At 41.7% G+C, this 24,177-nt stretch overlaps 2 protein-coding genes across 6 annotated transcripts in view; both read right to left on the reverse strand.

Annotated features, from left to right (window-relative positions):
* sash1a (SAM and SH3 domain containing 1a) overlaps positions 1–24,177 on the reverse strand; it is a 174,736-nt gene that overhangs the window by 13,419 nt on the left and 137,140 nt on the right. For 4 of the 5 annotated variants that reach the window (XM_082506746.1, XM_082506749.1, XM_082506748.1 and 1 more), the window contains exons 3-14: positions 19,336–19,386; positions 19,086–19,135; positions 14,596–14,636; positions 13,635–13,724; positions 13,432–13,544; positions 12,295–12,393; positions 7,399–7,534; positions 6,703–7,124; positions 3,527–3,601; positions 3,190–3,333; positions 1,467–1,599; positions 548–717 (exon numbers count right to left, since the gene is read on the reverse strand). In XM_082506746.1, coding sequence (XP_082362872.1) covers positions 548–717; positions 1,467–1,599; positions 3,190–3,333; positions 3,527–3,601; positions 6,703–7,124; positions 7,399–7,534; positions 12,295–12,393; positions 13,432–13,544; positions 13,635–13,724; positions 14,596–14,636; positions 19,086–19,135; positions 19,336–19,386 — 1,524 coding nt within the window. The remainder of the gene's footprint in view (positions 1–547; positions 718–1,466; positions 1,600–3,189; positions 3,334–3,526; positions 3,602–6,702; positions 7,125–7,398; positions 7,535–12,294; positions 12,394–13,431; positions 13,545–13,634; positions 13,725–14,595; positions 14,637–19,085; positions 19,136–19,335; positions 19,387–24,177) is intronic. The other variant, XM_082506747.1, reaches the window with a different exon arrangement.
* Positions 3,608–6,696, reverse strand: LOC309689710 (uncharacterized protein; the record flags this gene model as incomplete). Its single annotated transcript, XM_082506327.1, has 1 exon — positions 3,608–6,696. A coding segment is annotated over one exon (573 nt), but the record flags the coding sequence as incomplete, so codon positions are not given.

Raw genomic sequence — 24,177 nt, forward strand, 5'->3', positions numbered from 1 at the left:
TCTTTCCCATTTCTTAAAGAAACGACTTTCCGATACTGTTCATCTGCGCTAGATATTTTATTTAGTTTCACCATTTCTTGTGTCCTCCGCTTGAGGAATTTCCTCCAATTTTTTAGGGGAACACTGCACACCATGCCGGGTTATGCCAAGATAATAACGCTTTGAGAATCAGCTTGTTTAGGTAAAAATATTATTTTGTTATTATTACTGAGAGTCCGCTACAGAAATGGGAACACATTATGGGTTATTGTGACAGGCTGTTAGACTGGCTCATGCCTTGAGTTAGGAGCATTTTTATGCTCAGGTGATCGATAAGTCAGTGTTAAGTTGTAAAACAACCAACAATAACTAGACTAACACTGGACTCAAAAGGAGTGAAAAAAACAGCCACTCATTCTGTCCAAAGAAACACCTTCAGACAGTTTGGAGAACTATTGCCCAAGACCACTGTAAAAAATGAAAAGAAAATCTGGCTCCACAGTAGAAAAACAGAGATATGAAGGGTGGCTCAAAACTTTTGCACACTACTGTCAGTGTCCAATAATACCTTCAGTTTGAGGGAGTCCGTATCGTAGGGGCTAGGAGTGAAGTCTGTATGGACTCTGGCACGGCCACAGAATGGTCCTCTATAAGGAGGCTCCTCGTCATCGCCGTCCTCCGACTTCACGCTTTCTCTGTTACTGGTTGATGAGTCGGTGGTGCTCACCGTCTGACCACCTGAGCATAGAGAGGCATTACTAAACTTCTCGAAATAAAAGTGTAGGCCTTCCATTACACTCTACATCAATAACCATGACAATAGGTAACAGGTAGCTTTACTTTTTACAGTGATTGAAACTTTAAAACTGGGTTTTCATCACTTGTATTACAAACTATTGGGAAAAACAACACATTCCCTCTGATTCTGAGTAAAGTGTGTTGAAATCATGTCGACGTGTGGGAATATGAGAGCTAAGACTTCCTGTCTAATCATTACCATATGCTGGCCTGTGTGTCTGCTCTGTGGCTCACTGAAACTTGGCCAAGTCTTCATTTCAGCCACAGCTTGAAGTGATGCAGTGTATTTTTTTTTTCACAAAAAAACACAAGGTTGAAGACTCCAAATAATGTAATTAAATGAAATAGCTAAAGAGATTAAAAGAAAAAAAAATTTGAAAACTCCAAGGCCATAACACAAGGATCAGGTGGTAGGTCTGGGTATAATCATGCCACAAAAATCATAACTGAAGCAGAGAAGAACCAGCCAGCAGCAAATGCTATAAGCACCATCTAGTGTTGTGGCTGCCTCAAAACAACTATTTTTTTTGTTTAAATCTATGCAAATGCATAAATTGTCCTTATTATTTGTTGATTTGAAAGAACCTAAATACAGTTTTTATTCAGAATCGGGTAGGAAAAATATGAAAGCAGCTGTTTGCACAGTCAAACCCTTGTCTGAATAAAGGTTCTTTTAAAAGAAGTCTTACTCATTGAACTCTGTCCGCTGAGTGAACTGCGCAGGCTTTCCACAGAACCTCCGGCCTTAAGCTTCGGTTTCTCGAGAGAGTCTGTGTCAGGCAGAGGGGATTGTGGAGAACCAGGGGCTGCATCTGGACTGGACTAAAAGACAAATGGAAAGGAGAGATCCAGATGTGTAACGAAGGAAGAGAAAGGCACAAATGATTTTGCATTCAAGAGACGAAAGCATGTGATAAACAGCAGGTGGACGTATAACAACAAGAAAAAAAAAAGAAAATTACGTAAGGGAGACAATCATAGCTTGGTTAAAATGCAGGTGAGGGTATGACAGGGAATGTCAGCATTTTTTGTTTAAGCCATTAATCAAATTTTTTACCAGCTAGCAGGATTAGGGGTTAAACATTTGCGTGCGTGAGGCAAAAAACAAAAACAGTATGAACCCATTAATTTATTCATACCATAATCAAATCATTAAACATAATGAGAATAGCAAATGAGGAACACATTAGTAACAACTAGATGAAAAACCTTTGATTATTGGTCAAGTCTTCTCAGCTAAGCTTTGAATGTCTAAAAACAATAAAAACATGACATCTTTTTATTGACAGTCGGTCAAATGTTTAGTGCTGTTTCTTTTTGAAAGAAAACAGATTAGAAAGATGTAAATATTAACCGCTCGTTCTTAGCTTTAGTCATTTATGATTTTTAAGAGCACATGTACGAAGACCCATTTTCAGCTGGCATCACTCCCATGCTCCCAAGTGTCACACTGTGCTTCTTGATAAAGTTTATTATGTTCTTCCTTTACCTTAGTGCAGGTCAAACATCAGGCTTTATGAGATGATTAAAATTTCTTTGAAAGTCAAACGGATTTCTAAATGAAGGTAAACATATTGATGTATGCTCAATCATCCAGGTAAGTAAATCTCCAAAAGTTGATTCTGTTCATCTGGACGTAGCGTTTTGTGGGAGACGCTACGCCCAGATGAACAGAATCAACTTTTGGAGAAATGAAGGTAAACTTTGGAGCAGTGATATATATTTTTATATAGTGACAGGTCAACATTTGCTGTTCGTGTCTCATAAATCCACTAGGTGGCACTGTGGTTTATCAAATAGCTGACAAACTGTAACATAGCAATTCATCTTTCTTCACTCCTCCTCAACCAGCATCTCCATGACTCATGTGAGGATATCTGGGTCACTTTGACCACCATGGCAAGCAGATGGCCGACTGCATGTTAATGACACGTCCTATGAGGTGACATCAAACTGTGGAGCTGGACAGGCCACTGGTAAAGTGAGAAGATGCCCAGAAAAATTAGGTCAGTGCAAAGGAGACGATCCTTTTAGACTCGCATACTTTAACTCTCCATCTCCTAAGTGCTGGCCTGGGGGAGGTTTGCATCAGTCCCTGAGCTCAACTTGAAGCAAACACCCCACCCAAGACACTTAGTCCAGGAGGGGAACAGCAGAGAGAGAAATCCAAATGTGAATGTGACGTAGTGCTCTCTGTTTATCTTGTAACCAACATAAATACTCCCAACCCAGCCACAGCTGATGGACAGAATATGCAGCTTACTCTGCAAACATCCTTTATATGTGTACACGATAGGACTCTTTTTTTAAAGCCTTATTTTAAATACTAGGAAAAATAAGGCCAAGATAGGGACAAATGAAGCATTCAAAAACTGCATCCACGTCTGCATCCATGTTATATTTATGTCAAACCTGCTCAGAAGGAGAGCTGCTGTACTTCTTCGACATGCGCTTCCTCATCGTCTCTTTCACTGACTTGACTTTCTTGCCCAGTGAAATCCGAGACGTAGTGGGGGATTTGACCACTTCTCTGTATATTGCCTCCTGCTCTTTACTCTGTGATCACAAGATAGAAAAGCGAGAGCAGAAAAAGACAGAAAGACAGATGAGAGGAGATGGGAATGAGACGTTACAGATTGCACAGGGTACGACTAGGACCAAGAGAGATCACAAAAACAAAAGGGAAATCAGCGCGATTAAGCGTAGCAGGAGAGTTTAGCTCGTGCTCTTCTGTTTTATTACCACTTACATGGGCCTCATTGCCTGCGTTGACCACATGGAGGGAACGGTTGGACAGGTCAAAGCCTCCAAAGCTGCATGTTCTCTGAGGGAGAGCCAAAACACAATCAAATGAGTCACACTCACCAGGCCACGTTACAGAACTTCCCCTTCCACACCCAACGAGTCAACTCACAGTGATTCATGCTCGGCACAACACGGCAGCAGTTTGATTAATGCGCATGGATGTATGGTTCGCATATATGCGAGGGCATGATGTCATATGGGACTGCAGACAGCCAACAGACATGATGTAACAAACTTTTATACTAGCTCCTCTTTAAAATTGCGAGTTATTGCTTGGTCCCAGTCAAATGAGCTGTTATATTGTCGGCTCCGAAAGGTCCCTGATATGCTCGGACAACATTAAGTTTTTCTTGATGTGGCTAAGCTACTTTTACATGTGGATATATATAGTCCTTGCATCTCAACCCAATGCAGTTGGCCATGGTTAGCAAACATGCACAACATATAGAGCCAACAATATATTAGTCTCGCCAGAAACATTTTCAGAAAGAGCCGACTGTTTCTGCTGAGAGGACAGAGAAATGTGGATTTTTTTTTCTCAAGATCAAAAACTAAATAAAGGCAGACACAACAGAGAACTTCGACACGTAAAGAAAAAATAAATTCTTTCATTCGAATTGCTAAGTTAAACTCTAAACACAAAGATGGAGACACGGACATGCACACAAAGCATCTGCCAACAACGCTCACAGTTCAAGTGGGGCACGTGATGGCATTTCCCTTTTGCTTTCTGAGCAATTACAAAACTGCTCAGCTCAACCCTGAACAAGTGGGTGAGCGGTGCACATTAAGAAAATGGCCTTTCTACTTTACGTTTAATGCTGCGATCAACGCCACAGCTTTCCAGGAAACATAACCTGTTGCAAAGATGCTCATAAATAAGCCTGAATGTGATGATGGTGTTCAATGGAATGGACATGCACCCAGATAAAAATAAAAAAAAAGATGTTTCTTGGAGATAATTACAGAGAAAGAGAAGAAAAATAAAAATCACATCTGCAATAGAGGCACGGGCCAAAAAAGAAGACGAAAAGCAAAAACAGAAATAAGTGAATTCAAAGTTTTTGGATGAGAACGACCTCCAGTGACGTCACTAGAACACGATAGGATTCAGGTACCCTCAAAGCTGCAGGATAGCTCTACTACGTCTTTACCTCTATGTGTCACTATTTCTGCTGGTATACACAGATTATTGAGACACATCACTACTAGCAACGTGACTTTAAATTGTCCACCATTTTCGACATGTGACAGGGTTATGGTGACAATGCAGAGTCAAGTCAATAAGGCCCGAGTCACACAAGCCTAGAGACCACAACCATCTGGTAACCATCGGTCGTCAGGGCAAAATTAGTATTCCCCATCTGGTTGGCAACAACCTTTTTTTGGTCACTAGCTGATTTCCGCCTGTAGGTTGCACGGCAGTGAAACTGTGACACAAACTGGAAACCAAAGGCCTTCATATTAAACATTTCATCTTCTGAAACAAGCTGACTGCAGCACAAAGGCAGAACTTTTACTTTTCTGGTTTTCGTGGTAAGTTTTACTGCTGCTTTGGTTAGCAGTTAGCAAGTGTTTGCAAACAAGGTGGCATTTCTTATGTAAACTGCAGGCAACTGCAATCAATGCAGCACCCTTTTTGCGAGCAATTTCAGCTTAGTGACAGTGTGGAACTCTGCAACCACTCTCCAACCAGTTGGGGAATAACTGGTGGTGTATCATGTCCAATATGGTGGACAACTTTCGATCAACGTGCAAATAACCTCATAACCTCACATTACAAACCTCTATAGGGAAGGTTTGCCAAAAAGAACTAAAATATTTAAAATTCCACCAGACTACTTTCATTTGGGTTAAAGTCAAAAAAGTCATTACTGGCTTTTTACAATCACTGTATGATGATTAAGGTTTTCTGACCTTTCCATCATTTTGTTGCTATTCACAGCCTTATAAATGTGCAAGACAATAAGCATGGCGACTATTATGTCACTGAAGTTCACCTAACGAGTCAACCCATTCAATAAGTCTTTGAGTGTTATGTGCTGCAGTTATTATGAGGATGAGCAGCTCCGAGCTTGTACAACATCCCCTGCACCCACAGGGATCAGTGCGACTACTGATCTGTAAGTGCATGCGTTCCTCAGGGATCTGACATTTATAAAAGGCACTTATAAAACCTCTGCTGTAACTTAACCTCCCAAGTAGGGCACTGCGCTTTCCATAATCATTTTATATTCAGCTAAAATAAAAAGGCTTGAAGGCAAAGGCATTCGCTTAAAGGTCACTGAAGATGGCATTCTTATAAGGGCAGTTAGGTCTGACACTGATATGCCAGCTTTTGATGTTTTCAAGATAAAAGAACTTGTGCAATACCTGCATGTTTCCACACACACTATATTAAATGGGTACGTTTAATATAGGGTATGTAACAGCTGACCTGTTATCTTATTTGTGTATGTTTGTGCGACAGTCACCTATAAACCTCTGGGCTATTCTGCAACTTTGAAGCACACTGAGTCCTTCTCACACGAGGCGGCCGATTTAAACCTGTAGACCTAAACTCACAGACTTCTGCTGGATGCGCAAGAGCACACGCTTGGTGCAGCGGTCCACGCTGGCCGCCCACTTCCTGTCCGCCTCACGGTCCTCCTCCAATAGACAGCGCCGCTCAGCGCGGCTGAGTGTAACCGGGCGGACCAGCTGTGCCCAGTTGAGGTGACCGTACAGGCTCCGCTCTACCACATAGGTGATGTTGAGCTCACTGACTGCTGTTCGCCCACGCAGCCTGCGAGAGGGGAACACCCAGCCCCCTCCCCCACTTCCAAAAACCTTTGATTTGGATACATCACAGCGGACGGGGGAGGATGGGGTGACTGACAGGGGAGAAACGGGGGACTTAGCATTGCGCGAGCGCTGGTACAGGAGGTGCTTGGTGGAGTATGCATAGTTGGGATCAGGTTTCCGGTGCGTCCAGCTGCCGTGGTGCCGGCTGGCAGGTTGATGTTTGGGGCTGCCTTGCGGACCGTCATCCAGGGAGATCAGAAGGCGGGACTGGGAATGGGGTTTGGGGCGAGGTTTAGTCAGGCCATAGAAAGCATACAGGGCCTCGTTGCTACTTACCCCATGGGAGATGGAGTTCAGGGCCTTCCTCATCTCGCCATCAGTTGTGGAGCGTGACAGCTTTCCATCATCGTCCAATCCACAGCCATCGAGCTCTGAGAAGGAGGAGCCACTACCTGTCACACCAGGAATAGAGCCTCCCAGAGCACTGGAGCCCGCTGGGGTCCTCCTGGGGGGCCGGATAAGACCGTGGGTACTAGAAGACTTATTGAACGTTTTCACCAGCTTGTGTCCAGACCAGGTGTCCAAACTGCTGGAGGAAGGGGAGGTCGTCAGGCCATCTGTGTCTCCATCCAGAGAAAGCTGGTCATGGGTGAGTGAGGGCAGAGACGCCTCCTGGTTTAAAAGGGGCTTCTTTAGAACCCCAGTGTACAGAGCGGTGTTGTCTTCACAGGTGGGAGGTGTCTCCAGATTCATAAAATCTAAAGAAACACAAACAGTCAGTTAGAAAGTTTGTTACTCAGGAGGGTTAGACAGGAAAGTCTGCCTGAGTTAGCTACCCATCAAAAAATTTACATTCTTAAAATCTGAGAATCGGGAAACCCCAAAAACATTAAAACGCCTACAGCAGTTATTCGTTGAAATTAATGTAAATCCAATTACATTAACATTATTTAGCTGGTTGGAGTGTGTAATAAATCATAAAGATAATCAAGTAATCAAATGAATATATTGCTGCCAGACAGAATCACAAACCTTCGGAGGCATGTTTCTTGCCCTCCTCCACCTTGATGAGTTTTTTCCTGACCCGGCGTGTCGAGTTAACCAATTTGTGAAGCCTTTTGAATTTCACAGAGTCCTCTGATTGCTCATCATCTGACTGTTCACGAGACTGGTGGAGAGAGAGTGAGAGAGGGCTGATATTACAAAGAAGAAGACGAGAAAAGGTAGCTAGGGTCAATAAAAAGCAAAAAAAAAAAAAAAATTAATAAAGAATTAAATAAATACATAAAGAAAAAAAAAAGCTAACACTGAAAATTTCTTTCCAGTTCAGCATAACAATTCATGGTTGCAGTTGTAACAGAAACAGGTGGTTTAAAATGATTAGGCAGAGAAGGTATAACACTTGGATGAATATGCTTTGAGATTTTAAGAGATCTTTTACAACGCGACAGATTGTGGAGCTCTGTTTAGGATGGCGGCAAAGTTAGTGAGGTGAGGGATGGAGGATTGGAGGGATGGTGGCACACTGCATTGTGTGAAGGTCATATTCAGTTGAGACATGAAATGCACTAAAACAACAAACCAGGTGGCATGTGATCTGGAGGAAGTGACAACCAAATGATGTAATCAATCAGTATTTTTTTTTTAAAAATAGGTTATCTTGAGTTATGTTGCCTTCAAAGACTTTGTTTCAGAGGAAACCACTATTTAAACAACACACACAGACAGACACGACTTTTTTTTTTACTCCAATTTCTATTTAATTTTACTTTTTATATATTGTTTTCAGTGTTATAATTTTTTTTTTTACATCTTTATTAGCGTCATTACTTTCACTGCGATTTCATTGTTTTGTAGTGGTGATGTTTCGACTGCTGCGAGAACAGATAAAGCTTTTTGTTGTCATTGTCATGGAAACATGCTCCCAGCTCACATTCATGGGAACATCTTTTGCAAAAGGACAAAAGTGTATTTATCTTTTCCTACACATAAACAACCATATCTTAAAAAAAAAAAAAAAAGTCAAATACTTTCCATACACACTTTTTTGAGTAAATTAACCCTCATGTGGTCAAGTGGGAAGAAAACTCACAATCCTATTACAATTTTCTTGTCCCCAAAACACAGAATATTAACATTTGCTTTTGTTGTACTAATGTAGTCATTTTTTAACCATTTTTTTTTTGTCAGTGTTTGAGATTAGAAAAGCATGCACACGCTTCTAAATCTGACAAGAATAATATGCATGCACATTTCTGCCTTTACGTTAACACGCAGTTTTATGCATCTGAAAGAGGAAAAAAGAAGAAAAAAAAAAAAAGGCTTTCCCGCCACCCTAAAAACAGACCACAGCTTGGCGCAGAGGCTGTTGACATATAGTCAGGATGATGTTAACAACTGTGGCTCAGTTTGAGCAAACATTTGACAGTGACCACAAATCCCAGACAACACCACACCAAGGCCACAACAACATGATGACTTTTCATTTTCTGCAGGTATGCAAGTACAAACCTTAACTGTTGCCAACGTGAAAAGGGAAAAACTACACATCATTCCTAAAAGTGTCATTGAGTAAGTCCGTGCTTTCCACTTCATCATTGCTTTCAGAGCTACATTTTAGGTCTGATGTAACCCTTCTTATTAATAGATAACACATGTCACACATGATCATATTTTTCATATATGTGGATATTGTGATAGACTGTGCATTTAACATTAAATCACTGAATGAAACTCCCACAGGAAAACAACTGTCCTGCACCTCTGCACGAATACAATGAAGGCCCCAAGGGTCCGATCAATACATTTTTATACTGAGCTTGAGCAGTGTGCAGGATATTTCCTTTTTTGAAACTGTAGTCTTCTGCCATGTCTGCCCAGAACACCAGACCACTCGTTTGGCAGATGACAAACCTGCAGAAACAGGCTAAGAAACCCCACTCCACTGTCCCTCCAACAACTTAACCATGTTGGTCTGACTGCTATGATAGCTTTTTCTACTTGCCATTCACCCTGGGTGATGTTTGAGTGCATTAGTTTCGTTAAATTCAATGTAAAGAGAGTCTTAGTTTAAAAAACTGGAAAAAAGTCATTTTATCATATTAAGAACTATGTGCAGCGCTAATGCCCTAGCAACGTCAGGGTTGAATGATGTGATTCTTCTTCTATTCTAATGAATAGAAGATTTAGAGGAGATAGTGACATAAATCCCAACCCATTCCCAAGAGGCACTATCCATTTGAATGACCACATAAACAGGGGAATGGGGACAAACTCAGAAAGAAAGCCTAGCAAAATGAGGACGTAAATCAAGCTGGCCAAAAGGCTGCCATTTAAAACATGGGAAAAGTAAAAATGCAAACGGCGACTTTACAAACATCTATAAACAAAAGCTACGACTGAACGTCCTTTTCAGGCACACGAAAATTTCTCTGCAAATACAGAAAAAGAGCATTTACAAGAAAATCTAACAGTGAGCTCAGAAAACCAATAGAACTTACCACTATATTGGAAAAAGCAGGGCAGCACTTCCTGTGTTAATATTCCATAATTCAATCAAGCAGGATCATCAAATCCGTAGTGCCCTGAGCACATTCCCTCGCATGCACAATCCAAAATAATATCTGTGCCCCTGTGCACATGCAGGCAGACACAAACGCAGCCTATTTAGCTCAGAGGAATGAGGGACTGTTTGGAAGGGTCGTGCTTCATGGCTAGCAGAGAAAAGGCATGTTGTGCATGGAGAACAATCCCAGCGTTTGAGCCCCTCTGACCTGCCTTGGCCCCCAAATCGCTAATGGCCAGCCCTGGAATGCAGGTTCCGTTGCCGGGGCAAAAAAGACCAGAGAAAAACAGCATCAGGACGGAAAAAGTCACAGAGCAACCAAAAAAAGGTTTATTGCAAACATTTCAGCTACAACCATCAGCTGTATATTTGTGTCCGTATATAGCATACAGGAATGCACGGACGAGCAAATCTACTGATCTTGGAATTAACCTAATTCTATTCACTAGAGAGGAGAAAGGGCAGTATGTGACACCAATAGAGGCCCCAGCAGAGAAGAAATATTTCCTGTAATGGCCAATTCTGGAACATGGGGCAAAGGGAGATGCATAGCTCCCCCTTTCCTGGCCTTGGGGGCTGAGTCTTTATCTTAAGTCTCTGTCTCCCTAGTTTCCTCTCAGCTTCCAGCATTTGCCTCCAAGGGCCAAACTGTGTGTTCTGCTACACAATAATCCTTCAGTACTGTAACTCTTCCGTCTTCTCTCAAGTCTGTAAAATCCCCCAAATGATCAACCATCTTCCCACAGGAAGTGAGCCGCTAACAACAGAAAGTTTCAGGAGACTGACAAGCTGATCAGCATACTGCACTACATCAAAGAACCAGATAACAGATACAGGTTATGCATGGCATAATTGACCTATTTTTCCATGTGAATGGATATCATCAATCATTACCCAGAAGAATAAATAATGGAGCCCCTTGATGGTGTGAGAAAACTGTTTGGCATGGGTCTTCATTCATAAAGTTACTGATTCAGTCATATAAAGAAACGGCAATGCAGATCTGATTTCCATATGAATGCAATCGTTACTTAAGCTGAGGAGTCACACTGGGTGAATGTGCAAAAGTCTAGAGCATTAGTCACCGAAGCATGTTCATTCACTTAAATGAAAGATTATGGTACTCAAACTCTGCTTGGACTGAAATCTGTATTTGTCTGCAGAACATGGGGTCAACTTTAACAATAAGACCACCAAACGCATGTTCATTCAATTAGGTGGATAAAGGGGAGAAACAGGACAGGTAACTGAGACTCTGGTGAAGAACCGATGGCATTTTCTTTTCAAAACAACATACATGTGTGTGGGAGTTATTTTCAGAGAGCTTGGAATTTTTGTGTTTGTATAAATTCACTTCCTGCAAAGAAAAAAAAGTGGGTCACGCATAAAACTTTGCATGCTATTCCCAAGCGATGCCATACAGTACATTCTTTATAATCTGCGTGTTCACATACAACTGCCCTGACCACTGCAAGTCTCGATTCTGCATCAAGGCTGACCTCCATTTAAAAAAAAAACACTCAAGCAAAACACACACACGTAGCAGCACATAATAATACACAAGAAAAGAACCGACTGATTGTCATCAAAATCCAAACAGCGGCCAACAAAGAGGTGATTGTCGGCGCTCCTACCTCTGAACACATAGCCGCCGTTATGCAGCTGACTTTCGAACATCAAGTATCCTCAATGCTGAATGCTGCAAAAGTTTTGGAGTGGATTTTGTGTGCCTCTCCACTTGGCTTTCCAAAAGTTACAATTATAACCAACTGATGTAAACAGACCTGCCCTAAATTTCCACAAGACAATTTCCCTGTCACTGCAGCAGCCAATTATGACGTTTGGTGGGACAATTTTCTAATGAGATGCCCAGGCGAGGATTAAACTGATGACTAAAATATGGAAGAGGACTTTCAGAAAATTGCACAGTTCTTGTTCTGACTGCCAAAAAGAAAGAATGAGCAGAGCCTAAGGAAAACCAGAGTTGAGCAATGAACTGAAATGTTCAGAGGCAACATCAATACTACTAGGATGCACTTGACATGGTGGAGAGAATGCATATGCAGAGGCAGTTATGTTGTAGTTTGGCTATCGAATGCAGAACAGAGAGCGAAATATAAAGGAAGAAAAAAAAGGAAATTCAAGAGTAAAGTTGAATCATTCACATTTGGATAAACACATTCACATATATAATCAACTCAATGTCGCTGTTCTACATCCCATCCTTCTCCTGTGAAAGTTTAAACTCAAAGTGAGAGTGGCTGAGGTGAGAGTGTTAAGAAGAGGGAGAGTAAAAGGGAACAGATCAAGGCTTTGATAGGCTTGGGTAACGGAGGAAGGGGCAGGGGTGAGGGTGTACTTACGTTGCAGTTTGAGGACTGGTTTAGATTGGGTGCAGATCCGTCAGCCCACTCTGCAGTGTCAGTACTGCTGGACTGTCTGCTGCGCTCATACTCCTTCAGCTACGTGGAGAAGAAGAGGTCAGAGAGGCAGAGGAACAGGGCGGGACCACCCACTCTCACCCAGCATGCTATGTCTCACTATATACTAGACTGGAAAACATCAGCAGTGTGCATTCACGAGGATAGAATGGCTACTATAGTTTGTGAACTGACGGCTGAAGCCGGTGACCATGAGGGAAATTAGCAAGGTTACTGATTTTATAAACAGGTCTCTGCATCCTTTCACCATTTTTTTTTCTTTTTCAGATTCTATGATTGGTTTGACAGAATGTCAATCATAAGACAGGTAAAATCCTCCAATTTAAAATTAATATCCTGGAAGAAAATAAAAAGACATGTAAAAGGAAAATTAACATCTGCCTTTGGGAGAGCAATCCAGTCTTCTAACTCTGATGGCCCGGCATGCTACCCAGGAGAAAAGCACCATAAATTGAAATTGACAGAAGGGGAGGAGATGAAGAAAAAAAAACAGACGACAGAAAAGTCACAAACCAATCAACAGATATTGATTGAGAGTCAGATCAAAATGAAAGTGCATTGGGGAAAAAAATGGATAGGACAGCCAAATGAATATCCACCATGTCCAACTAAAGAGAAAGACCACAATGCACCACAGAATCCCTCCAACAGATGGGGCTATTGAGCTACTATGACCGTCAACCTCGCAAGTATGAGCTGAACAACACACCCACACACTCCAAGAGCTCACACTCCAAAATCCCTGGACTCCTCAACCTCTGGAGACACCATTAAGTCTGGAGTTATGTGTGTGTGCTGTGTGTGTGCTGTGTGTGTAAAGAGGACAATGCAGGCGCAAAAAAAAAATAAAAATAATATATATATATATATAGGGAATATATATAGGGTAAAAAGGGAGGGGGTTGGTTAGTAAGAGTAAGTCGTTTTAGAAAGCCAGAGCTGCTGAGGGAGTATGAAGAAAGGGAGGGTTTAAAGAAGATTACAGCCCATCAGTCGTTGGGGCATGAGGGTCGATGAGGGAGGGGATAAAGTGCAAGAGACAATGAGGGAGGTTCCTACCCGAGCCAGAGCTTCTTCTACGGTGATCATCTTCTCTTTCACCATCATCATCAGCTGGATCCGCTCCTCATCGCTCATGGTGATCTCGCTGGCCACGTAGCCAATATCTTCTCCTGATTGTGGTAAAGACCAATGAGCAAAAAGGAAAACACGAAGCAACAAATATCTGGTGAACCTAATGTGTACAATAGAGCCGCACAAACCTTTGGACGTCTGTCGTACAACGGGTTTGTGCTGAGATTTGCGGAAGTTCTGCCAAAAAGATTTGTTCTTCTTCTTACTGTCCCATTTACCTTAAGGGAGGAAATAAAAGACGAGGTTACACACAAGCAAGAAAACACAATGAGCATGAGAAATACACTAAACCGGGTTATGCACTTTGCTGTTTCAGGAATACAGGAAAGAAACTGTTCGGTTCAGTGTTTCAGTGCTTTAAACACGAAAACTAGGTCAGTCAAAACAACTCAGTTATTAAACACTAGTATGTACTCTACAATGGTTAATCCTGTAATGGAATTTCATTAGAATTACTCTGTCTGATAAATGTCAGTGTCTTTTAAACCACAGCTTGAGTTTATATCAAAGGCAAAATTGACGATCCCACTATGACATCATCGGGATTTTAATTCTCAAATCTAACAAACCTTCTCCTGAGCACAGGAGACAAAATATAACTGTTTTCATAAGATCTCTACCCATGACTGGAATGTGTTTCACTCTAAAATTTTATATGTTTACTAAATTAATTAATGTAAAACTAAAATGCAATATTACACTTCATTCAAACTTCTGCTGCCTCATCGTCCAGACCTGAGAAGGTGTGAATAAAGATGTGAGTATGATGCTGGTTTTAGGTGTGAGAGATCCTGAGGTTAAACCACACAGGGTACCCACTTATGCTTCCACCCTGCTTGATGTAGGACATGTAAAATGATATTGGAGGTTTACATAAACAGTTATTTTGCCTCACCTACGCAACCAAAATCTAAACAGATTAAAAACAGCAAGGAGATTATGATTACCCTAAAAGAGCATCAAAACGTAGTGACTATCCCACAGATAGTGTCAAAAATAGGCAATTTAGCCCAGACACTTTGCACCGTTACTGGAAGTCCAGCTGGGTTCAAGGTGGCATAATTGTATATTGACTTGAAATCTATTTACCTCCAGATCCATCTTCAGAGCTGGACTTGTGTAGAGACATTCTGAAAGAAAACAGAAAAATATCACTGTTTTAAAAAAAAAAAAAGAAAAATTTACAGTGTCTCTTCTAATCTCAGTGAACCACATAAAAAGAACACTGATGCTCAGCGACAATTATACACGTTCAGGGAGTGGGTCTGCATTTCTGTGTATCCACCACTTGGGGTCAGTGATGGTACTTTAGTGATTTAGACCAGGCTCCTGAGGCTTGAGAGGGAGAGGGAGGAAAAGAGATGTGGGTAACAACACCCCTGCTGCAAAAACAAGTGGGTAAGATGAAGATGGCAGTAATACAGAAGTGTTTAAGGAGCAGTACAGAAAGCAGGAAGGTCAACAAGACGAATGGAAGAACAACCATTTAACAGTGGTGCGCAGATTGAAGAGGGAAAGTAAGGAACTGAGGAATAGAGAAACAGAAGGAGACAGATGGGGTAGGAGGAGGAGGAGAAACCACAGGGCAGACTCAGCCTGTTTGTGTTTCCACTTCCCTCCACAGGATAGACAGTCACGAGAAAGAGAGATGGGAGACTGAAACTAAGGGCATAGAGAGAGATAGAAATGGAAAATGTGTGAGTAAAAACAAATACCCCAATGTGCGCATAAATCTGTCTCAAAAAAAAAGAAAAAAGAAGTAAAAGCCTCTGGTAAAACATGAACTGCGGTGTTCTGATGAAAAAGCCATGTATGAGCAACCTCTCGCCATTTTCTCGAAAGTTCAGCAGCATGTTGGATCTCAGCTGACTCCCTGGTTATGCAGAAGTTGACAAACCACATCAAGAACTCTATTTTGGTCTTAAAAGTTGTGGATAAAGCAAAAATATTGAGTTTTCATGTATAATAGTGTGGGAGTGATAATGAGTGGTGGTGGCTGCACACTGTAAGCTGTTCTTTCAGTTAAATGGAAATAAATCACAGGGGGAACAGAGTACTTTAAATTTATCCAGCTGATAACCTAAGAGACTTATTAAGCTAATCTCTCTTCTAAAGGCATGTCTTGCTCTTTTACCGTCTCTTACCGGCCGGTTTTCACACACCCGTCTGTGAATTCAGCCAACTGCGCACGTGCATACAGCTGCTGAGTCACACACAAAGACAGGTGGTTGTCGCTGAAGCATCATGAAAGAGAGTGACGGGATCAAAACAAGATGAACAGGTCACTTTTCCTCTCCAGTTGGTACACGGCCCTGTATGCGTGCGCATGCGACCACGTACATTTGTTCAAATATGGTAGCCCTTGTCTAGGTGCAATGGGAAATCTTTGCACGGCTTAAAGCCCGGCTGCCATGGCAACGTAATGAGATGCTAATTGAATGGATGCCTGTATGGTTTACTCCTCTGCTCCCCCTCCCAGACAGGCTAGGGCCAAAGCTAATGCTAAAAGAACTCCCTCAATAGAAGCTTTTCTGTAGCGGCATCGTCACCCCCCACCCCACCTTCATGCTCTATAAATTAACCTCCCATGCAGCGCACAGAGACATGCACTCACGCGCACACATCCGCTCGCTAAAAGAGCCTGAATGTCTTCCAAAAGTGTGTTAACCCAGCATAGTGTGGCTAGGCAACTTAATTGGTTTAACCTTAAATCTTTGGCATGCCTTCCTATTTCAATTCTCCTCTCTGCAGTGAGAAGGGAACATGTAACTGCTAACAGAGGTACTGTATAACATACAGTATCTCTACTATGGGTTGAACCTGTCCAGGACAAGCACAGGTTGCTTCTCATGATGTGTGTACAATATGAAAATTAAAGTTACCATGTGTTTGCTTATTTAAGCCCATATTCACTATGCGTGAATGCTTGCTTTGCGCTCTGAAAATGATATGTTTGTGAGCACTATTCCTAGCTGGGATGAACAGCATGAGTAATTTTCAAAATGATAAGCTGCAAGTACCATTTGTGTTACAGTACAGGGCTTTGAAACTACTGCAGATATGTAATATAGCTCATATGCTGTGTGACAGAGGTGCTGTCTAGAGCAGATGATGATAAACCAGCACATGGGAAGATTTGAACACAGCTGTGTGAGCTCATGTTTAATGGCATCTTACTGCCATTTTTTTGCACTGCGCTCAGGTGAAATTACGGGAATGGACGCATGTTTGTACACAGACACTGTGTTTTTTGTGTGGTTACAAGGTTGGCCACCTGGAGCAAAGCAATCCCCGGTGTTCTTGACGAAACAATGAGAGGTGACAGTATGACGGTAGCAGTGTCCACAGGAAGAACAGAGGGACGACCTCTTTAGGGAGTCAGAGAGGTCACTGCAAAAGGGAAGGCAGGAAAATAGAAAATTATGCGCTTAGCTGAAAAAGTACGTGGATATCAACTACAAGCGCACTTTCCTGTCGTTCAACTTGCCATCTACTTTGTTCAACTTAAGGCTACAATACTCACCAGCACAAGGTAAATGTGGTGCTTGTGGTGCTTGTTCCGAAACCGATTCTTCCATCTGATTATTGCGCTTTCCAGCAGCACAGATGCCTCTAAGCGCACTAGCATTTTCAAACCCAGTTGGAGCCGCCAATTCGTATATTCTGTTTCTGCATGTGCGTTTTCATCAAAATCCATTTACCTCTTTTTTTTTTTTAACCTTACTGATAAGCAAGGTGCCCATTCTGCACAGCAATATCCACCAACCAATCAGCTTCCAAAAACAGGATGTTGCAAACTTGAATCTTTCAGCCTTCTGGGAGCTCTCTGTCAACACCACTTGTAAACCCGGCACAATCAGAGCTGTGCCCACGTCTTGCCAACAAAGTGACATAGAAACAGGGAAAAGAAGGGTGACTCCAGCCCCTGGATGAAGACTGGGAAATCTTATCTGCCTGCTATTGTCCCGCAAAGAGGCGACAGTGGGGTACCCGTGCTTGTGCGCATGAACGTGCAAGCGTGCCTTTTGTGCGGCTGTAAGGAATCGGGTCCCAGGAATGCACGGGGCATGCCTATCAGTCTGCCTGCACATGATAAATCACTCCACCTGAAATCCATTCACCATGGTGGAAAGTGGACAATGGACAACTTAATAGAGAAGAGAACTGGGGTGAGTGGGAGCAGACAGGCTGCCAGTGAATGATAGATTAAAACAAAGAGGGTTATTACAAGTGCGATGTGGGAAGTTTTGTAATTTAAGAATAAAAACTCAGAGAATGGTAGGTTTACAAGTTATATTATACACACACACATATATATATAAATATATTTATTGGTAAGGGAAAGAGAAACCATGCAACGCATGAGAAAGAAACCAGACTGACAGTAAGAAAATGGATAATATAGTACAGTTAGGGGCTCTTTTAGGGTCTCTTTCAAACAGTAGAGAGACGTCATTTTGGCATCTGGATCCCATCATCTTCTGCATTTGTCTGTGCAACATATAAAGCCATGGGAATAGAGATCATGTCTGCGGTATGCACTTCACTGGTCATCACGTGAAGATGGCAGCTCCACCGGGGCTGATTACTTTCCTAAAATTTGGGGGTTTTCTTTATCACTACCAATGACCAACACTGCCCAAGGAGCTTATTTTGTAACGAGGTCTTTACTAGACAACTCGTCATGAGGAAACAAATATATTCTTAACATGCCGTCTCATTTATCAAACATACGTGGCCATAAAGCGACCGTGTGTGTGCGATCAGGCCATTTAGCCAACTTGGATCGCTTTAAATTTGCATAGCATTGTATAACAGTGACCTCATGGTGGGCTACGACCTAGAAATTTTATGCAAGCAAAATACAGTGGTATTCAAAAAAAAGAACATACTTTTGTGTAACAGGATCCAGTAAAAAGGAACCCCACCCATGCCCAGTTCCATCCTGCTCTTTCGTTCATGCTCTTTTGCTCTAATCTTTTGGCCATCACCCTCTCCGTCTCCCCCCCCTGTACATCGCAGAACACAAAGGCAGGAAGGAAGTATAGACGGCCTGGAGAATAGAGAATGGCTGCTGGTCCAAGCGAGTCAGCCGGAGGAAGCAGTCACTGGGTTTCCTTTAACTGCAGCAGCAATGTGAGCAGAGAGGCATGGAAGACCAACTACATCTTTTTCGAGACGTCCATTAGTGCAGATTGCTCCTTAACTTTAAACTCTCTTGAAAATGACCTTCTAAATAGTCAGTGGGTAATGTTTTATTACCATCATTAGAGCAAATATGCACACGTAAACTAGCATCTTCTGCTTTAAAAAAAACAAACAAAAAAAACAAAACAAGGTTCCACATAATAGATCTACCAAACACATTAGCTGTGTCTGAAGCTGTGTGTATTTCTCTCCATATTTAGCCGTGGACATGAAGAAAGATTTTGTGTGCAGGCATGCACAACTTGATATGAGCCAGACACAGGCTGCAAATTGTTTGGAAATGCAGCAGACAGACATCTCAATCCAAGCATACTTCACAGATGCGCATTTGCTACAGTCACATTTTATCAGGGACAAAAATGGAAACTTACTTTCTGTCCGTTTCAGGAGTGGACACCTCGCTGCTGAAGCCTAAAGATTCCTGGAGAGAGAGACAAGGAAGGGGGTGGAGGCACGTGTCAGACTTTTGGTAACAATGACATCTGACATCTGATTTCTCTGTATCTATGAAGCGCCTTGAGGCGACTTTTGTTGTGATTTGGCGCTATATAAATAAAATTGAATTGAATTGAATTGACGGTATTTCACAAGTGCTACTCTTATGCAGGTGTCTTCGCCTACCTGGATCTCATTACGGAGCTGCAGAGAGGTGCTGCTTGGGTCTTGTTTCTCCTGAAAAATTAGATGGGGAGGAGTGAGAAGGTCAAGCATCACAATCCAAGAGGCAAAGGAGCAAATCACAACACCGGGAAAGTAAAATAGTTCTTTAAAGAAAGCTAAAGACGAAAGGATAAAAAAAAATAAAAAATAAAAAATACAGTAACAGTGGAGGGAATGCTTCACAGTGCACTCATGCATGTACAGACGGTTTTTTTTTATATTATTGTCAGAGTCAGACATACTTGAAAATAGGGCTGCTCGATTATGGCAAAAATGATAATCACGATTATTTTCACTGAAATCGAGATCACGATTATTTGACGATATTTATTTAACCCTTTAAGACCTACTATAGAACCAAGTCCACCAGAGCTTATATTATTTTTTTACATGCTGTAGTGCCATTTGTGGGAGCATTTCAAGTTGCTATACATCAATACAACTGTTATAGCCCGTATTTTAATAATATGTATGCATTAAGTCCATAGTAATTACATAAATTGCAAAAAAGTGCAATAAACTACAAAAAAAATTGAAAATCGCTTTTGTTTTGTTTACATATATTTCTACTTGGAGAAATTTAAGAGGTTTATCCCTCAAAACTTTAAATACAATAAAGTTGCAAAAAATAGTTTCCCACCACAGGAAATTTATTTTGAGTGTCTTCATAGTTTTATTTTGGAGATACAGCAATTTTTATATACTGCAGGAAAAACAAAAAACAATCCTATGATGCAAATTTGCAAAGAAAACAGCATGTGCATCATTTCACTGTGGGAAGTGTTACGAACAGCTGATAGGAACGGCAAAGCGTGTTTCTGGAATATTATGTTTTTGTTCCTGCAAGCGCTTTTTATGCAATTTTTGCAAAGCTATATGTGGAACGAAACCGTGACCGAGGACAAGCTGATGGCATCAGATGTAAGTACAACTCCTCCGGTTTCATATGCAAAACAAATTATTGCGCTAGCTTACACGGTTCAGGTTCTACAGGGATTTAACAATAGTTACGCAAAACGGAGCGTGCTGCTCTGACCGGCTTTAAAGGGTTAACAATGACTTTAAAAAATAATATAAAATAGTGTGCAACACCACTGAAGTTTTTTTTTTTTAAACTCTCTTTTCAACCAACGGCAGTCACTCTCCAAATAACTTCTGCTTAGCTTTCCGAGCTTCCCTCGGGTCCTCTTAATCAGCGGTCTCCAACCTTTTTTGCGCCACGGACCGGTTTATGCCCGACAATATTTTCACGGACCGGCCTTTAAGGTGTCGCGGATAAATGAGGGAGGGGCTAATAATCGGCTCGGTCATTTTTAATGATCGTTGAAAGCCCAGATCGTAATCGTGATTAAAATTCGATTAATTGAGCAGCCCTACTTGAAAAGGCGTCAAAACAAACACAAGCACGTGTGTGTACACCAACAACTGCTGCTGGGCAAGTCATGACTTGCTTCAGGCGCCCCAGTCTGCGTGAACAGTTCTGAAATGTAACTCTGCACCTGCAAAACTGGCTCCGTGCATCTGATTTTGTAATGACAATTACATCAGTAAACTCGCTTCACTCAAGACAAACACCTGCTAGTTTGCCTCTTATCTTACATTAGAATACAACATGCCATATTTGACTAACTGCACAGGCAGACATGCAAAACAGACATCCAGACCTGGCTGAGCTTTGCTCGTAAATTTAACGGTGGCTTTCACTACAACTGTATGAAAACAATATAAATCGCATTTATTTTTAAACTCTCTTTATACACAAAATGTTGCCAAGTTTTTCCAGCTTTTAAACTCGCTGTCAGTGTGTTTGCACTACTTGGCTGGAGCTAATGAATGTGTCTGAAGCAGGTGCATTTATAACAACTCCAGATACAGATGTGTCTTGAATAAAATGCTGAATAAAGGCAGACACTGAGGCAGATACCATCACAGCGAGTCTGCAACAAGATTTTAACTTGCAGCGTGTGAGTATTAATAGCCAATTAGACTCCTTGAGGGAATGGCTGACTACATAGTTCTGGCGGCACTCTTGTGTCCTTTTGAACTGTCAAGCAGGAGATATCATGACTCCCTATACTGAGACTTGCCCAGTGCTACCACTGTTTTTAAACTTCAGGCCACTAACCAGCACAGAAACAGACACAGTCAACAACTTAAGGCTGGTGAGCATATTTTTTCCAAAGGCTCTCAGGCTTGAAGACCCAACATCTGAGGTTAACATCAGGACAAAGCTCTTATTTGCTGAAGGTCATACCCCTACTCGTTGCACAGTTATCATTATGTGACTTCACTCTTAATTTGTTGTCATCCCTTCTATCATGTGAGTAAGCAAGACTGGAAAAGACCCCATTAGTTGCCTTAATTTGCAACATATGTAAGAAAATGTCAATTATAACATTGCTAAAACTACTAATGAAGCACTAATAAATGATCAGAGTATGCAGGGCTTGGGTTTGGGGGTCTTCAACCAGATGGGTCATCGAATTACAAAAAAGGTGAAGACCCTCGTGAAGACCCCTTTGGTTTGGGTCACTGTCAGCAACATTTATGAGATTTATCAGGTCCACCTAAGAATAGAAACCAAAATCTAAGACAAGTTCGCACTTCCACTTTCTTTCTGTCTGACCTTTATTATTTAGCAGTTCATGAAGAATTACAGGAAACAAGTCCCAATGTAAATGCTGATATTACATTTTTATTTTTGGTTATTTTGTCTGTCCTATTATATTGAAATTGTCCAGGATTTCTTAACACATCTAAAATTAAAAACTATTTCCCCATCTTTCTACAGAACTCTAAGCTTTCCGTTTCACTGGCTCTCTCGCTGCAGGATAACAAACACGATATAGGGGATGGTTGAGGGTTACTTGGACTGTCTTGACTTCTACAATCAGTAAAAAATTCTCTATTATAAGCCCATTAACAAAAGACAAATGTAATCTAGAATTTCCCCGAAATGGAGAGCGGGAAAGGAAATTGGCATCCTCATCCTGCATCTCCACACCCAGGTATTAAGCTGTAGGACAGCAGTCACGGGAAGCATAACACAGACAGTTTCCTACAGTTAAGAGAGTCACGCTTCCTAATCTGGACGACCTCCAGTTTAACCTTTTTATATTCATATAATGGTTGAGGGAGTGCAATCCTTCCACACTGTTGCCCCATGAACATGAGTAAGGCATGAGCAAGTGTATTAGTCAGGAGTGACATAACTACCTTTAAGCGTTCTTTGGAACTTTGGAACAACCGTAAATTGCAAGTCAAATGAGCAGAGGACCTGAAGTGCTAAAGTGGCTTAAAACCTCTAAATTAGCCCAAGTCCCACAATAACCACACACAACTGAGAGGTGGCTGTAAGGATTTTAGCGAGACAGTCATTAAACAATCATTTTTGCTCAACACAAGTCCTACTGGCCATTTGTGTATTTGTCTGTTACTTCAATCAACGAGACAGAGACATGTGACTGGAAGCTTCTTCGTGAAGTAAATCAAGTCATGTCGGAAGACCATTTAATTTGTACATCCCAGGGAATATGGGGATTCCCATAAGTCAAAGAGCAGGTACACATCTACAGTCGTGGAAGCTTGTTTCTACAGTCACCAAGCTGCACGTAAGGAAAATCTCGGAAAGGACTGTTTGTCTTTTTTCTTGCAAAGGCAGAGATTACGAGAGACAAAGACACAACACATTCATCCCTTAAGCAAGCACCACTTTGGCAGCTCTATTTAAACAAATGAATTGTGCAGAATATTGTGGACCCACGTTAAGAGGGAGGCTGTGAACGAGGAGTATACTCCCATGCAAACACAGTGCACAAACGCTTTCTAAAAGGTAGTGGTTGGCTGGTTTTGCTATCAGATCCTCTTTGCGGCTTCTCCGGACAGCAGCTACAGGACAGATACCAGTTTCACCAGTGGGTAACTGTAAGCACCATGCCAGCTCGTTGTAAAAGTGATTTTAATGTACAATGTCTCTGTACTGCTTGGATATTGGATAAACACAAAAATACAGCTGGACACTGACCCTGGCATCGCCACATTCATTCCACCACAGACATAAACCCAGTTCAAGGAACATCTACACACATTCACACATCTCGCCCCCACTTTCACACACACTAAAAGACCTATAAGACACAATGTGGCTCTCTGTTCCTCCTACTCATCCTCAGCTTCCCTTTATTTCCTGTCTGTGTGTGCCATCTCTGACATGGAAAGAGAGTGAAAAGCTGAAAAGATGAGTGAAAAACAAACAAAACCTACATGTTGTTCACTCTCCGCTAGAGATCTGTGGGATTAATCTGTCACAGAGCAGGATGTGATGAGACAAACAGTAAATGGTTCCAAAAGTAAATCTCCATTTCTCTCAGACACACAGTTAAACGATGAATAACTTGCTGACACGGTTACTTGAAAGAGAATATCAAGGCAATCTGTGTTTGAGGCGGTGCCTACGAGCGTGTGTGTGTATAAAGCATAGATCCCACAATGCATCCCCCCCAGAGGCGGCAGGCTATCCTTTACACGAACTTTGCAGAAAAATCTTAAGATGCTGCCCTACTTACCTAAAAGTGACATGTAAGCGTGTGAACGTGCATGCGTTTTTCCCCTTAGATGTCCAAAGGCGTTGCTTGTGCATGGTTCGCTTAGTGTGTATGTGCGTGCAATTGTGATGGGAGAATGATTGGTTAAGCATGACTGAATTAAGTTAAAATGAAAGGGAGAAAGAAGGGAGAGCTCTGACTAATGAGGATCACGATGTCTGAGCACAGGGAAACTGGCATCGGAAACGACTAAACCCTA

This window comes from Aulonocara stuartgranti, assembly GCF_965226115.1.
Source record: "Aulonocara stuartgranti genome assembly, chromosome: 15".
In the NCBI taxonomy this organism is placed as follows: domain Eukaryota; kingdom Metazoa; phylum Chordata; class Actinopteri; order Cichliformes; family Cichlidae; genus Aulonocara; species Aulonocara stuartgranti.